This window comes from Anarhichas minor, unplaced genomic scaffold, assembly GCF_050575085.1.
Source record: "Anarhichas minor isolate MPS153535 unplaced genomic scaffold, ASM5057508v1 ptg000026l, whole genome shotgun sequence".
NCBI classification, from domain to species: domain Eukaryota; kingdom Metazoa; phylum Chordata; class Actinopteri; order Perciformes; family Anarhichadidae; genus Anarhichas; species Anarhichas minor.
The window spans coordinates 6578820-6596416 of record NW_027466472.1 but is presented as its reverse complement, the minus strand read 5'-3'; the positions used below and the strand labels follow the sequence as shown (position 1 = coordinate 6596416).

At 42.0% G+C, this 17597-nt stretch overlaps 2 protein-coding genes across 2 annotated transcripts in view; both read right to left on the bottom strand.

The window, feature by feature from the left end:
* rasa2 (RAS p21 protein activator 2) overlaps window positions 1–3380 on the bottom strand; it is a 33894-nt gene extending 30514 nt beyond the window's left edge. Inside the window, exon 1 of the mRNA XM_076100905.1 lies at window positions 3257–3380. Coding sequence (XP_075957020.1) covers window positions 3257–3314 — 58 coding nt within the window. The 5' untranslated portion in view covers window positions 3315–3380. The remainder of the gene's footprint in view (window positions 1–3256) is intronic.
* A 2206-nt stretch (window positions 3381–5586) lies between these two features.
* Window positions 5587–16912, bottom strand: zbtb38 (zinc finger and BTB domain containing 38). The gene is made up of 3 exons (XM_076099837.1): window positions 16061–16912; window positions 15195–15476; window positions 5587–9898 (listed from the first exon to the last, which is right to left on the bottom strand). The coding sequence occupies exon 3, from the start codon at window positions 9896–9898 to the stop codon at window positions 6224–6226; it is 3675 nt and encodes a 1224-aa protein (XP_075955952.1). The 5' UTR covers window positions 15195–15476; window positions 16061–16912; the 3' UTR covers window positions 5587–6223.
* Window positions 16913–17597: the final 685 nt, after the last annotated feature.

Below are 17597 nucleotides of genomic sequence, written 5' to 3'. Positions count from 1 at the left end.
ATCTACACCCACGCTATTCAACAGCATGTCTCTATTTCTATACCTCCTTCACAGTCTACCGTTATTAATATTAATCTTACAGGTATGCTTGACTGAGAAGTCACAACACAGATATAACTTTAAGAAGTTTTGAGAACATGTGCATGTAGAACATAGAAATAGAGTATTATATTTCTATGGGGTAGAAAATCCTGTGTGCTTACGAAGTTATTACTCATTTGACAACTCATTTACATATGTTTAGGGGTCATGTGCAAATCCAGGGGAGGGTAGTAATGTATTGTATTGTGTGTATGGTGTCTTTTGCAAGGTTTAAAAAAAAAAATATGATATACAAAAATAAATATGAATCTTACAGGTATGTTGAACTGAGAAGTGAACCACATTACTTGAAATGTTAACAGAGATAATCCCTCAAGAGGTTCTGAGAACATGTGCATTCAAGTTTCAGATCTTTAAAAAAAAGCGTTACTCTGATAATTCATTGCAACACACAACTGGCAGTCCTAGAGTTAAGATAAACAACGCATGTGTTTTAGTTCTTCTGCTATTCTTAATCAAAAAAAAGGGGGAAAAAATGACCTGAAATAAAAAAATGAAAGGTTAATAATTTCACTGAGGCTGACTCTGTACAATCTAATCCTAATCAATATAAGCATGTGTGATTGCAATCATACACAGTGGACTTGTAAAATGTGCTTTTACATTAAACATCCTTCGTATGGAGACACTGGCTCTTGCCACTTGTTCGGGCAAGCTGCAGAGCGGATGTAGCCGACGTAGACTTGAGGCTCATATGTGGTTAAAAACATGAAACATTGACTTCCTCAGCCTAACCAATGACGGCGGTACAGCGCTGATTCACAAATGACAAATACCTTTGCAACGAACACATGCACGTACACAAGACCCAGATTCTATGCCATGGGGTTTTGTGCAACACACGGGCCTACATAGAAGAAATGCATTAAATCAAAGCCAGATAAGTTACATGGCAGTCACTCAAACACTGCGCCATCGACAACTTCACAATGAATCAGATTTAAACTAATAGATTCGAGGGTCAGTCGTCTAAATTGGTCCTCTAGCTTTGGATACGTACCCTAAGCCCAGGTTGAGACCTAATTAACAAAAGCCAGCAGTGAGATCAGCTTTTTAAACAAGCTATTAATAATGGTGAATGGCTAATCTTAGGAACGGCCAGTGAAAACAGCCAAGTCGTCACTAAGCTTGGACCAGGATGACCTGGTGGGAGTAGAGCACACGAGCACATATGCACGCAGACACAAACACATCCAGATAGCATTACTGCCCTCTCGTCTGTTCAATAACATTTTAAAAACAGAAGCAAGTCACCCTGTGAAAAAACCACGAGCGAAAGGTCAGAGAGTTTGCCTAAACAATACCAGACTTGGCTGACGACGGCGATTTTACTGCGACGATGAGGAGGACATATCTCAAAGCACACAAATCTAAAAACTGCTACAGGAATATATATATACACACAGGAATACATATTCACAGAATGACAACCCGATTGATGTAGGCCAACGGAAAAGGACAAAGTGTGAACGAGGAAGAATGGAGTTTCATAAGACTGCAAAGTGAGTTACATGCCACGACAGTTCCTCTATCTTGTTCTGCTTACTGTTTTGTCATTAATTCATAGTAGTGAAACTGACATTTGAGTTCCTATGCATGTGCCAATGCATACGAGCCCTTACATACTCGTTAGCCGCCTATACGCCTTACAGTAAAAACATACAGTTAAGACAGATTCATAGCGAGTCACGATATGGCCCACACCTACTTAAGAAATGTATCCCAAGTGCATATTAAACACGTTTTGTCAAACATATTTTAAAATAGCAATAATACATACGAATGATTATTCCTTAAGAAAAACTACAGTTTAGTGCCAGCTTATGTCAAATGTATTTCTTTTGAAGAACACTTAATTGTCTCCATTGAGATGAAGCAATGCCACTGGGGCATATTGAATCCCAACCATAATCGATGGCCTCAAACACCAACACAGAGAGTACGGTGGAGCAGTGGGCATATAGACTAATGGATGTGTATTACAACTGAGGATAATCAAATCTGCGGCCTCATATCTATGAGTTAAAACACATGGTGGGAATAAGTACAGCTTGTGTAATTTGAATCTAGAAAATGTTGGTCATGGCTGAAGCTTTTTGCAGAGCAGCCACACACACACACACACACACACACACACACACTGAAGTTGAGTAATTTGGCAAATAAACACACGTTTACACATTCAAACCTGGCAGGTACTACCAGCAGCCAAGCCTGCGAGGGACAGGAGGATGAGGAAAGTGGCTTGTTGTTTGTTTTATTTCACTTTAAAGCCAAACGTTTCCGATCTGGACTCTTATCACATGCATGCCGAGTGTATTACTACACTATTGCTACAGGGCAGGACTGCCAGCTCATTCACACGGATGCTTTTTTTTTTTAATCATTCATGTAACTAGTGTCATATAAGCAGACACCATGACTGCATTGACATGTTTTTAATGCCTCCACATGCAGGTCAGAGGAGCAAAGACTGAAGATTAAGAGACAGGACTTGAACTCAAAGAGTTGGTCTCTTGTCACCGATCAACACACCGATGTGATACACGTGCAGTGTGCCACGATCGTTAACAAGATTTAACGTTATTTAACGTTAGCTGTCAAAACTTAGGTAACGTTAGCTAACGTTAAACTCAGAAAGAGTGAGCGATCGGTACTTTGAGACCTACATTTGTATACATTAACGTTGCGGTTGAACTCCATGTTATCGCTTGAATTAATGTTGTTATTGTTTATCATTAGCTAAGTTGCCCGACTGTCAGATGCCTGCAGTGATTGAGGTTGTAGCTGACTGGGTTAGGTTGGTAGTGGCTACTTTAACCACCAACGCCAACAAAGCTTACAGGGCAGCTCAAAGCCACACAAAACGCATTTTTTTAAAACGTAAAAAATAAATAAAAAAACTATAACCTGTACGCTTAAAACACTCAGTACGCTGACGGTCCTGGAGCCCTGATCGATGAATGAAATCATTCACAACAAGCTACTAGCCCCTGTTAGCACGCTAGGCTAACTTGAAGTGAACCAGCAGCACACCGACCAGATGGACTGAACCTCTGCCTCCACAACTGACTGTTCACGCCGCGCCCCTCCGCCTTCAACCGACCTCGAGAGACGGGGAAAAACAATCGTGCTCAGCCGGGTCAAGACTTACATATTTTACCCCGCAGGCTCTGTAAAATCCGAACCGTCGCGTCGTCCTCTTCCGCCATGGTTCAGAGCTGACTTGTTGTCGCTGCTCCGGTGCATTCAGCAGCGCTGGTTTATCATATCCGTTTATGAATGCAGGCAGAGAGTGGAAGGAAAAGAGCCAGCCCCACTGCCGCGTCACGTCAGGTCCCGTACACACTGGTGCCTCTCGACGTTTTTGGGAGAAATCAAGCTTCCTCAAAAAGAGACGAGCGCCCTGCTTTGACTAGTGCTTCACTGTGCAGATTGGTAGGAGTTTTAGGTCTCTCTGTAAATGTTGTTCATTGTGCAACGACTGCGCTCGCGGGAGAACTGTTACTTTTGACTTGTGGAGCTAGTTAGCTTTAGCTAGCTAATCTTGTTTTAACCCTGTCTGTATATATGACATGCTTGTGTCAGACAGATGGACATGTGTCACTGGGTTAAAACTCATTCTCTGAAGGCACACAGTTTCAGGACTGTTGAAAACATTCTTCACTTTGAACAATGTTGCAAAAAGAAACCTCACAGATGTCTAAAACATAGGCTACATGAAATCAGAGGAACTGTACAAAGAATATACTGAAATGGAGAGTGATCCTGTTAAGGTGTCTGGAAACGTACAAATTCACACATCACAGCTAGCTGGTGTTATGTTTGTCTTGCACTCTTGAAAAAAAGTTAACAGGCTAGTATATAAATAGCCATTTCCTTTTTAAAAAATGTACAAAAAAGTCAGTTTAAGAGCTGGTATAATGCTACTAATAAAGGTGTTAGTATGCATTCAAATATAACTCGTTTTATACATGTTTATGTAAAGTATAAGCTGTAATGTTTTTCTCCCAGTGGTGTTTTCATCTAACAGATTATTACATCATGTCTGAGGTTGTGTTGTACCTCGGTTGCATCTTAAAGCAAGATAAAGAATGACATTAGAAAATAGCTAAGGTGATGATCACTATGTCATTTCCTCATTAGAATAGATAATTATTAGTGGACATCTGCAAACGTCCCCCTAATATAATATTCCAAGATTGTTGATTTCTAAAGATGATTTATTCCTCTTAATCTGCAATACAATCTCATTTCAATACCTCCCTTGGATGAAAACATGGCAGACGTTCTGTGTTCTCTTCTTCTTTCCCAGGTGATGTTGCCTTTGGTTGGGTGAAAACACGCGTTTGATTTTCATCGCTGATAGCAGCCGGGAGCCTGAAAGGGCGGTCAGGTATGATTTTATAACTTTCATAATCAATTTATTGTCTCCTGTTAAGGTATAGCTCACACTAATTCACAACACCTGTTATTAACATCTAATCTATCTTTTAAGCTGCACATTATGTCACAAAATCCTCTGCTTTTTACCATCAACGTTTGTGACATCGAGGCCTTTAATGTAACATATTTCATGTCTTCCTCAGATCAGGGGTTCTATTTAAAATAGACATTTAGTAAAAGCCATATAAAGCAAATCTTTGTATTTGAAATCCCTTATTAAATGAGACCAAGAATATCTTTCTGAAGCATTTTACAACACCAAAAATAGATGGAACATATGAAGTATATTCTGGATTGGTATTCTATATTTTATTACATAGTAGGTATAGTAGAATATAGTGAGCATGTGCCTTTTCAGTTGTACATTGACATGATTGCAACTACATGCTTCTCACTATACTTGTAACTAATCTTTGCTTATCTCAGAGTGCAATGGCTCACGATGCCATTAGCCATATTCTTACAGGTTGTGAATGAAAAGTGACTGAAAATGCTGCTCATATTCAATCTTCAATAGCATCAGTAACATCACATGAATTGTTGCTATCAGTGTTTTTAATACTTAATCATCCTTTATTAAACGAATGGAAAAAGTCGCCTCGCTGGCATAACCAGTGTGTTGAGCAGTGCCTTGTACCTCCAACGTATGATCCATTTGTTACATCAGCTCAGTTTTAGAAAAGAAGCAAAGAATTTAAAAAAACATCTGGAAATTGTATATTGAGGCCCAACTCTAAATACAGATGCAGTTTGTGTTGAAGAATGAGGGAATGAACTTCTCAGATGGGCGGCAGGTCCCTGAAGCACCCGGAGCAGCAGATAACCACCATGTGGCTTTTATATTTAGGAAATAGTTTGCTATGAAACGGGTTTTGTACAGATATGACTGTTTAAATCCTAATATTTAAAATGTTTAAATCTTTTCCCTTACCGTCAGAGAATTGGCGAGTGTGCTTATCAGTCAGTGGTCTCTCAATACTGTGAATTGATAATCAAGCATTTCCCGATACCAGGCTAAAGGAGGACAGGATGTATCTGTTTAGAATACCAACAACATTTATTTAAGTAGTTTTACATGTTTTATACATTTTAAACACACAAAAGTAACTTTAACCTCAATGGTTCCATGTGTTGATTAGAAATTAGAAGTATTTCAATGGTACTTATTATCAAAGTCTTGAACCAACAGAACAGCATAGTCTATTTATAAAGTGCAACTCACCATGGCCAGGCAACTGAACGTGAGATTCAGAAATGTGACAGTTGTGAAATTCATACTGTTTATTCTAGACATGTTTTAAAAAGTGAAGCTGTGACCACACTAGGAAGCTTTTCAGTTCTCCAAAACACCCTAAACCCTGTTCTGAAGTTGTGTACAGTTATGTCACTGAGTCTGCCATATATGCATAGACAATGGGCAAAGTACAGTCTGTGTCAGAAGGTCCTAAATTATCCCAAAAATATCTTCTACAAAGGTGAAAAATAATTCAGTCAGTGAGTTTAGAAGGGAAGACATTACAGCATGTGAGTCATATTAGATCCTGATGTTTAGTGTTGTTGATTCATAAACATTTTATTGAGCTCAGCTGCAAAGATGACAACTTTACATTTCCTAACCAAAAGCAGTGGCTTGAAGTCAAGTTTTATTCACTTTCTCTCTTGCCGATTGCTATCTTTAAAAAAATGGCTCCTCTTTGCACGTCCATTTCTCTGGCTTGTGTATAGAAACATGGGTACCTTTCATTTCAGAGTCATTTCTCTTAAAGAGTTTACAGGACTTCTCCAGATCGTTGTGACTGGATGTTCTTGGCCCCGTCAAAACGTCCTGGTTGCTATCGCTGTCTCTGTCACAAGCCTGCTTTTTTAAGATGAGATGCATAGAATGCTGTGCATTGATCCCTTTTTTCGCCATTTTATGTTTCATCTTTGGGGTTGTCAGGGAAAAGAATGGATCAATGCAAGGCGATAATGGACTTTTAATGTTGGACACGTCTTGGTAGGTAGTCAAAGACATAAAGTCATTTGTGTCCTCAATTTTAGGCTTCATTTTATCAATGGAACAATGTCCTTCTTCTACCCTTTCACATTTTATGTCAATGCCTCCCTGATTGTCGCCGTCTTCTGTTTTGACGTCGTCTTGTTTATTGTCTTCTCTCAAGTGTGCAGAGTCATTAGAACATGGTGTGAAGTTGTCTGAATTATATCCCTCCTCATTTGTCTCCTGGTGTTTTTTCTCATGGCTTCTCTTGGTGGCGAGGTAGAGGAAGCGCTGGGGACAGAAGGAGCAGCGATACTTCTTCTCTGGGTTGGGGCTCCGGGGTGTGTTATCAAAGCAGGAGCCATTTTCCATACAGCGGTTGCAGATGTAATCACCACCGGCGGGCGCCTCACCAGGGGGACCTTGTTTACCACAGGTCCTGCAGAAACACGGGTGGGAACCAATAACGTGAGCTCTCAGACCCGTCTCTGTGATGAAAGAGCTGTCACAGATGTCACAGTTGTAGGTGGTCCTCGGGCTGGAGTTCCTGCTGAGACTGCGTTTCCCCTCTCCACTACAACCTGACATGCTCTCTTCTGTCAGCCAAGTACTTTTATCAAGGTGGGCCTCGCCGGGAGCTCTTCTGTCTCCAGATGTTTCAGGATAACCGTGAAACAAGGCCTTTCCGTGCTTGAATCTCAACTTCTTCCTTTTCTTTTTAGCTTTGTAAGAATAGTAGGGACGCCAAAGCATATCAGCGGTGTCGCAGTCATTGGGATCCTCCAACGTCTCTGGCGCTGTGGCAGAAGTGACTTCCTGTCTCAGACGGAGCCTGGGGCTCTCTGAGTCTTCCCGTGTTGGCGGGCCCTGACTTGGGCTCTCCTCCTCACTCAGTTCTCTGAATCTCCTTTTCTTTCTGGGGAAGAGCTTGGATCCTTTGATTCGGCGACGGATAATGGCTTCATTGCCTATTTTCACCGTTATCTGACAGAGGGGCATGGCAGCACCATCCACAGATGGACCCGGGCACGCAGGTTTGGCGATATACGTTTCTGTCTTCGCCCCCATCTTTTTATCGCGCGCCAGATTCTCAGTGCTTGACTGAAGTATCTCCTTGGTCATGTCCTCAACTCTTTTTGCAGAAGCTGATAACTCGCTTAACTTCTTAACAGTGTTCAAAGAGTTTAGGAATGGCAGATTGTGACTGATGAGCTCTGAGTTACTTAGTACGGGAGGATCGTCTTTGTAACCCACTGCAGGAGACTCGGGTTGCAAAGAGAAGGTGCTGTGGTAGTCGGTGAAAGGTGAATCTCTATTCTCAGCCTCTATTCTTGTGCCTCTCTGAATTTCCAAGTCATTGTTCAGACTTTGGTCAACTTCCCGGTCACATGGCTTGCCAAAGCTGATGCGAGGCATGACAGGTGCCACCATCTTTGGTGTTGCCATGAAAGTCAGAGGGAATGAGACGGCATCGGGGTTGCTGCTCAGACCGTTTTCTTCAAATGGAGGGATAAAAGAGTTGTTCTCCGGTGAAGCTTCGTCATCTTTTTCAACACTCTCTGAGAACGTCTGGCTGTACGTCTTGTATTGTCTCTTTCTGAACTTCATAGGCAGAAGCCTGTAGAGTTTGATTGGATAAACACTGGCTTTCAGACCACCGTTGGCCGATTTTTTCTTCACAGCAAGACTGGGATCAATACCGTGAAACGACTTCTGGTGGTTCTTTAAGATATAATAGGTCATGAACGTCTCCAGGCAGAAAATGCACTGATAGCGGCGTTCACCTGTGTGCCAGATTTCATGCTTCGTACGGTACTCTGCCAATGCAAACACTTTATTACAATAGTGACAGGGATATGCCCTCTGCCAGGAATGTACATTCTCGTGCCGCTTCAGACTGGACAAGGTGACGTAGACCCGTCTACACACACTGCAGTTGTATCTCCTCTGACTGCCACCTGGCCTCACTGGCTTCTCAACATGTGAACGCTGTGATTGGTCCACTCGTGGGGGCTCTGGGGTGTAAGGTGTGGAGAGATCCGCAGAGGGAAGCTGTGTCACGTTGTTCTCCGCGTTCGGCGCGTCATCTGAATGGAGTTCCGCCTCTTTGGTTGATATTTCGGGAGCATCCAGTTTAGGCGGGTCTCTTGCAGCTCTGGGACAGACATGCTCATGGTTGCGCAGTCGTTTGAGGTGTATGAACTTTCTGTGACAAAACTTGCAAAACAAATGACTAACAAACCGCTTCTTATGTACTTCTGCGTGAATGGCGAGAAGAGCTTTATTTGTGAATATCTCCGGACAGTGGCCACATCCGTAAATTGAAATGCTGTCCTCCGTGTGAGGGGAAAGGGTTGGTGGGCCTAACTCCATTTGAACATTGTCGGTGGCTATAGGAATCCCGGACCCCATACTTTTTTCAGTTTCTACCTCTGAAATAAGTGAAGGTGGGGTCATGACTGCAACAGGTGCTGCTACAGAAACACCATCAGCTAATGTCGGGGTTATCGTATTTAGTTTATCTTTTTGCGGTTCAGCTGGCGCTGGAAGTATACTTCGACACAAAGTTCCTCCCAGCCTGTGGCGCTTTTTAAGCGGGCCTGCATTCCTGTAAATGAGTTGTTTTGGCTCAGATGTGGCTGGTTTATAGACCTTCTTGTTGTCCCACTGACTGCTGTCGTTGCCTTCAGTAGATTTGATTACTGCATATGAGTGCTCCAAGAGGGCTTGCGTTGTCTCAGTGTTCTTGTTGAGGCAGGAGGTTGTTGGGTTATTTGATGGGAGCGGTCCCACATCTGGTAACTGCCTCTCCCTATTGGTTTGAACCAGAGGGGTGAAGAGATTGTTCCCAGGACACACTTCAGTGATGGAGAAGGCATTGGTGATGCGGGGCCCTCTGTCGATGTCCTCAGGTCTGGGAGCCTCCTGCTTTGCTTTTTTTGACACTGGGGCTTTGCCAGAGTCTGTGGATTTAACACATTCATCCTGCCTCTGTTGTTCTGCAAGCTTCTCTAAAAAGGGAATTCCGAGTCTTTTTCCAGCCGCCACCAGCCCCCCTGTGTCCTCTGTACCAGGTGACGTCACCTTTGAGCAGTAGATGAAGTTGAGAATGCTAGCGAACACCTCAGACTTCAGGTCCCTCAGCTCCAGCACTTGGCCGGAGCTCCATGTCTCAGGAGATGTCAGAGCGTTCCTGAAGTACCCGCTGCAGGCTGCCAGGATGTTCTTGTGGGCCCGAAACTTAACGTCCTCCACCACAATGGTAACGTCACAGAAGAGGCCTTGTGAGCGCTGCTCGTTGAGCTTGCTGAGCACGGTGTGAGGGTGAGCACTATCCATGAGGTTCTGAGTGCACGGGGACACCACAGTCATCTAGAAAAAGAAGACAGAAAAATAAATTATTTCATCAGATTTTTACAAAATGGTGAATCGGACTGTTTTGATTGTGCTGAATAAATCAAGATGAAGTGTGTACATTTTGTATTTGAAATATTTGAGCTATTCCAGTGTTTTAACACTAGATGGCAGTGATATCCTGACAGATGAGCTCCAGTGCCAACAGTCTGGTCAACATTTCTAACAGCCTAATCTCCATCCCGTCTCGTTGAAATAAATTTCAATTTAAACTTTAATGAATCGTGGGCGCTTTTATCTAACTGATTAAGGATAGTGTCACTACTTTCCTAAGTCTCTTCTGATCTTTTGTTTTATTTTTTCTTATTCTTGTTCCTCCTGTGTAAGAGATCTTTAATCTCTTCTAAAGGCTAAATGAGACCAATCAATGTCTGTCATTATAGGGAAGACCTCACTGATGTAATACTGTAATAGAAATACATTTGTTATGATATTTCAGTCACTGCGAGCTGTAAACCATTTGTCAGCTCTAACACGTGGGGCAATGATTGTTTTGAGTAATGGGATTATGTCTGTTGATACTACTGTCAACATGCATTTGAGCCAGAAATTTAACTACCAAATGCTGCAGTGGAGCTTAGTGGCCTGTGAGTTGCACTAGAAAACACCCAGGTGGGAGGGGGTCATGATCCAGCTACTTAGAAATATCACAAGAATTAGTTTCTATGTCAAATAACACAACCAAATATAAATATTGCTACTGATCTAGAATTATACTGTGAAGATTATGATTGAAAAAGTCTTGGATATGGTGACTGAATGTAGGACATTCTTAATTACTTCCTACATGCGATTACTTTTTGTCTGCCCAATAGTTTCCTTTCTGTTCCATCGCTGACTTTTGGTATTTCATACGTGGAATATTCTTGTCATGAACAAACCAAGTCTGTGATGCACTAATCTAACGAAGTCATGAGAAGACGAGTGGAAGTTTTTTTCTAAAAAAAAAAAAAAGTATTAGCCTGCGCCTATAGTAAATTATGCCATGAGTCACTCACTCCTGATTATTGCTTATAATAACTGAATCCAGTGTGCTACCACAGCTCCTCACTAGGTCTGGTTCTGTTGTCATCTTATTCTTCTCAAGGCCTAGGTTAATATGAAAATTACAGTTGCGCACTGATGACTCATATGCCCCATTTTCAATCGTCTGTGAGTTGGCAGTTGAGGCATCCTTTCACTTGTCCCACATACATTTTTTGTCAACTCTAAAAACTACAAGGAACCGTTAATTAATGCCTCATGAGGGAAATTACAGACATTCATATCATGTAATGTAGCACAGAAGCACAATAGTCACTGCTATAAAGTGAAATAGAAACATTCTTCGGCCGATTCAAAGAAACTGTGTTGTTAATAGTATAGGCCACATATCTTAATCCTCCAGTTAAGGAAGTTAAAGTTCATTCATTCTCACTTTAGAAAGAGGATGTGTCACCCAGCATGGTGTTCTAACTGTGGCCTACTCACAACCGAGTCAGTGTGGTGTGATTCTAGACTAAGTCGTGTTTCACGCTAGCATGCTGACTGAATCTGCTAAAACACATTCAGCATGCCTTTGTAAGTGATGAATCATCACATCTGAGTCTTTTTAAATATCCATCTTCAGTTAGTACTTCACATTATTATTGTCTCTCTGTTGGAAACTTATTTATTCTGCGTTCTTACTTAGTGGAAAACAGGAGAAGAGTTTAATTTGTCGTAATTGGGTTTTAGTCTACGCAAATTATACTGTGAAGATAGTCTGAAGTTATATTAAATTAACAAGCAGTTCAATTTGATTTCTTATTTTATTTAGTTTTTTTACTAATTTTGTTTCGGGCATTACACACCATTTGGAAATTAGTTGACATTTTATTATTCTAAAATACATTTACAGTATTTTTTTAGTTTACTACAAAGGTGGTTTAGGTAAATTATCAGTGATGTCATTTTATGTTTTTTTTTTTTTTCATCCATTTCCAATTTCGTGTTCGTGCAACAAATCCAATATGGCCGCCATTCTTCAAGCCTCTCAGACTGCTGAAAACACAACCAGCCTCCTGCCTTCTTTCTCAGACAGGCCTCCGTTGTCATAGCAACATGCTATGGCGCAGCACTTATTGGGATTCAGCTGGATGGCAAGTGACTGTCTGAGCTGTCCGGGTATTCGATCTCCCTCTCTCCCACAAACATCCTGCCCTCTCTGAGAACCTGCAGCACACAGCAGTCTACAGAGCAATCGAGGTTTGCCTTTGTCTCCGCTTGAATGTACTTTGTGTCTGTGTGTATCGGTCTGTCTTTGTCTGCAGCAGAGATGCTACCCAAAGGACTTTCTCATCTGATATCAGCAAGTGATGTGCTACGGCTTTTGTTCTAATTTCTCGTTTTTGTGACGTTTTACAGAAACAGTTTCATATTTTCTTCTGCTATTTTACTTTACCACTTTCACTTGCCACAGTTTGTACCAATTGCTGTGGTTTATTGCCACCACATGCTGAGCGGAAATTTTTAAAAATTGTCATCAGTTCTTATGATGATGCCACACCCAACCTTGCTTTACCTTCAAAGCTCATGTGATATTATTCTTTAACGTCTCAACCTGAAAAATAAAAAATCCCCACATGCTAAACCACAAACCATGAAATGACAATACAGCACACAGACACAGTTTTGTCAAACAGAGAGCGAAATGTCAAAGCAAAAGCCACTTCACGCATCTCTGCAAAGCATACTTCCGCAAATAAAAACAGGTTATGAATTGAGGGAAACCATGCAAACATACCTTAGTAAATCAGAGAGAATGATGCAGGGCAAACAGGAAACTGTGTCATGCAGTATCTCTTTTCTACAGCCCTCAATATATACCTAAAAAACTGTTTTGTGAGAGCAAGTAGTTTTTTTTTTTCTATGATAGTCGCTGAACAGTGGTGTTGTCAGAAGCAGAGCTTTCTCTGACGTCGTTCTTCCTCTCCCTCCCTCTCTATGTGCAGATGACTCCAGCTCAAACGTCCTTCGCCTCTATCCATGCAGCCCAGGTCCTGGGCTAGATCTGCCCTGCCCTCCTCTGAATGTGCCGCCGCCGCTATAGGAATAACTCACAGGTTATCCACCATGTAGCTAAGCCGGAGTATGGTTCTGCCTTTGTGCTAGCTGGGCAACTGAAGCGTTCGTTCTGGAGCCGCTGAGCAGGAAGCGGCAACTTTTATTAAGCATGGCAGAGGGCTGTAGGGAGAGCGGAGAGATGCTGGGTGCTACATCACACACCAGCTCTGTGCTCGATGCTACAGCCAGAGAAAACACACTCAGCTGGTAGCAGCGTAGAGCGTGGGGATACTCCGCTATACAACAAATGACATATTGAATCTCCCCCAGCACCACACCGGGTAGATCCCGATGCATCGAGGTTGACCAAAATGAAAAATCTCTTTTGCATGAAATAAGGCTATATATATATATAGCCCTCATAAAGACAACATGCACCTTGAATGCGTAATGCTGCACCATCTGCTTCACGCTTGTGCACACATACTCTATCTGTGCAGCAACATATTACATCAAAGCCTTTCGTCTGTGCTTACGCAGTCACTGTGGTTAGGTAATGCAGAGCAGAACCCGTGAGAAGATGGCAGTGACTACTGTCCTACTGTGGATAACAGCAATCACAGGACAGATGTTCATCGATGCCTTTTCTCACAATCGCAGCGAGTGTGCGAACTAAAATGCAAGGCTGAGGGGGAAAAGGGAGTCCTGCTATCAGCGGGTGCTCTCAGTATACCTATATAGAGGTTGCTGATTGATGCAAAAGCAGCAGATGCGTCAGCACTGCAGACGAGGGGGAGGGGAGGAAGCTGAACCCGACGTGGCACTGTGAGCCTCTCGCTAGCCTCCGAGGACGGAAGCAGCTCTTTAATTTGCACAACTGAGTGTAGTCATATGACCGTGTGGGTCTTCTCGAAAGCCATTTAATTTGATGCACTGTTGGCGTTAAAAGACAAAATAGCAGGTGCCGTATCATTATGCATGCAGTCAGTCATTGCCCTGAAGAAAACAAGCTATATAAGGTGTGTTTGTGCTTTAGTCGCTTAAATTACACTCAATTATCACTCTAAGTCTTAGCTGCGATATTGTCCTGTTCCCTTTTCTGAAGTGATCACATTATGTTGGTATCATAAATATACAATTAACTACAAGCTCAGTCTTCTGCTGACAGCAAGACCTGCTTCCTCGAAGAACTCTACATTAGCCCTGGGGGAGTAGCCGGTGTACACAATGGGCCATGTTGGTGCGACAACAAAAAAAAGAGATAGCAATCCAAGTGATTAGGCAAAATGTGGTTTCAGTGCATACTCTATAACTGGAGCCATAAAATCTAAATTTGGGAGACTAAGGGGGAGCCTGGCTGGAGTTGAAGTGGGATGAGTTTGCAGCAACCACCACAGCTGTTATTTGCAGAGACTGCTGCCAATCATAAGATAATATAACTTCTCAAATTCACAGCAAAGAAACACATTATAAGAAGTCAAGTTAACTAATAAGAATTAATTCATGTGAACAAAAATATTGCCATTATGTTAAAGAGTGATGACTGCTGTATATTTGTGTTTTTTTCTGAGCCAGGTCAGGAAGACCAGTGGCGTTTAAAGAAACTACACAGAAGTTTTATCGTTGTAACATTTAGTGTGTATGTCCCCAGTAACTTCAATGATAGTAAATGCAGGTTTTGATGGCGGCCATACTAATAATTCTTAAACCATTGGTTCTTTGTGCGATCCAGTCCACCGTGTTGTCTTCCTTAAGTCCTTCTTACATAAAATAACCCCCAATTTGTATGTACCTTATTAATGCATGTACGCTGAAATGCATCTGTCTTAAACCAATAAAATAAGTGCTTTCAAATAATCTGCCACACATGCTTTACAGTTTTGGGAACCATTATCTATGTTAATTATAATTTTTATAAATTCACATTCAAAGTAGATCTCATCTCAAGCTAAACTGGAATCAAAACAGTTAATGATTCACTCTCCTTACTTAAAGCGCACAGATACTACTCTGTATACGGGACAAATATTCAGGCCTCCGATGCTCAGTAAGCTCGGCTGTGGCCTGTAGAGACTCCAATTAGCAGGGAGGCACAGACCGCCGTACAAGGCTGAGTAGGCCTCATCCTAATTCTCTAAGCATTTACACTCTTAGCATAGAAAGACACTCATCCCTGCAGTAGCACTCAATGTTACTGCTGTAGCCCGCACTCATACTTTGAGTTGCCTACCAAAATGTCTCTGCGCAGGTCTTGCTGAGCCTGTCTCTGCCACTGTGGACGTCTCTCTGGTGTTTGTTTTGGAGGAGGAAAGGACAGTGAGTACCCGGCTCCCGCTCACTCTCTTTGGCCTAGATTAGGCCTTCACCATCTTCCCTCTTCACTGCAGTCTGGAAGTTGCCGGTAGACTACGGTTCTGGCAGAGGTTCCCTGGTCCTGCCGTGTATAGTTGTCTTCTGGACTGGAGGCTGCTGCTGCGTCACTCCCGCTGCATCACTGACCCATAAAGAGGAGCTGTGAAGGAGGGGTGGCGTGGTGAATGTGAGGAAGCAAAGGATAAGCATGAAACAAGCGGCCCAGCTTTACACTGCTCCAGCAAACAAATGGATGAGGCTTCCGCTCTGCCTCGGTTTAGGGCCTAGTTTCTGCTGTGGTATTCAGGAAGTGGGTCTGGGAGACAGATCCTGTATTGTTACGTCATGAATATTTTTCCTCCTCGACTAGACCCAGCTGAGAAGGCGGTATCCAGTGATCAGTGGCTAATAATAGGCCATAGGAGCAACCAGTCAAGGCTGTATGCGGTTATGTCAGATCATTCCAACACGCGGCTATCATTTGGATGGAAGAATTTTTAGTATTGAGGGGAGTTTAAACATTAATGTAAAATAGCATGCTGGAAAACGACACATTCTTCTCATCCCTTAAGACAGGACAAAGGAGCGAACGACTTATGTTTGTGTTTCTTTCTGTCCTGTTGTGACAATAACAAACAATGACAGTATTTTAGTATGTAGCTAACAATTACTATCCCATATGTTGTCTCTGATCCAATAAGATACCTGTTAGAAAAAAAACGAAAAAAAAAAAACAATGCATACCTTTGTCTTACGTTACTGTAGCTTGCTTGTACAGGTTTCAGGGGAGGTAGGACCGGTGTGGCAGATGCCCCCACAGACGCATTTGTTCAAGGTTTCAATCCAGAAAAAGGTGTGTTGTGGTCTTTAGGCCTGGATATGGTTACCAGAATTACAGCACTTGTTTTGCACACGTTACCCAAGGGTTTATTTGCTTGATCCTCCTCCTCCCATCATCTGACTCTAGTTTCCATTGCCATGTTGCTCCCTCTGCTGGCTACACCAGTGAACACAGCACAGAGACAGTATGCAAACCCAGGTTGGCTGTAAGCATTGAGAGCTGAGGGACCTCAGCAGAGGGCGCAGTAGCAGTTCTTTGGCAAATGTAAACAGGAAGTGTATGTTGAAATTGACCATTGACCTTGATATGATGTCAGCATGACTCCAGTTTCTTAAGAATTATTCTTTTGTAATAATCCTTTTAAATCATGTTTTATATATATTTGTCTTGGGCTCCAAGCCACTGCATCACACAATACACTTGCCAGCATCACAATCCACATACACGCATAGAACATACATCATACATACACATGCTTAAATACACATGTCGACAATAGTTACGAATAATAAAACCACATGTGATCAACACAGATATATAAATAGTCAAGTCACAATATATTAGTCCCCAATAAAATCATATCATATAGTACTACTTTGTTGCTATTTAATATTTTGATGGAGAATAGAATTAAGGATTTGTTTTGAAGAATATCTGGCACTTTTGAATTTATTGAATATGTATTTTTTTTGTAGATTACACATTTCAACACAAAATGTAAACCTTATGAACACTAAACCTCACATAAAACACTGGATCTTTTTTCTCAAAGTACACTTTTATTACTGACACTCAATGGTACTGCAGTGGTTTCACAACAGTAATTAAACTGTTCAGTTGCTTCATTGCTTCTCCGTACGGACACTGGTGTGGAAAAAGGTAAAAAAAACATCTTCCTCCCGCCCATAGCATTTGCTATGCCCTCCATGTCACCGATAAGCTCAGCACAGCGATTCCTCGCAGTTGTCTCCCAAAACCTCTCAGACTTGCCGAGCTGGTATTGTCACAATGCAGATTTACAGGTGTGGTTATCAGTGTAAAAATAAATCAGCACAAAGGTGCATGGTGGAGAGACAGCTAAATAGAAAATAACACAACATTTCTGCTTCATCTAATATAGACACTATTGTACTGTTGTAAACTTTTAAAACATTTTAAGAGGCTCTTACCTCACTGAATCTCTGCGAGGCCTGTGCCAGCAGTGTCACATCTGTCAGCTCCAGGACAGGATTTGGAGCACTATGTCATCCGGTAACCCAACTTTCCTTGACAAAGTGATCTTGTGTATTCTAGGATCCTCTGCCCGAAAACTGCACCAACTTTTTCCACAGATTCGGAGTGGAAAGCACACCCTGGACATCAAATGATAGATTCCCATTAAAGCAAATGCTGAGCCCAAACTAAGTACTGTAACACTGCCAAACAAAAGTGAAAAAGATT

Bases quoted from the DNA above. Each gene is read 5' to 3' on its own strand.
- zbtb38 (XM_076099837.1), bottom strand. From the start codon at position 9,898: ATGACTGTGGTGTCCCCGTGCACTCAGAACCTCATGGATAGTGCTCAC.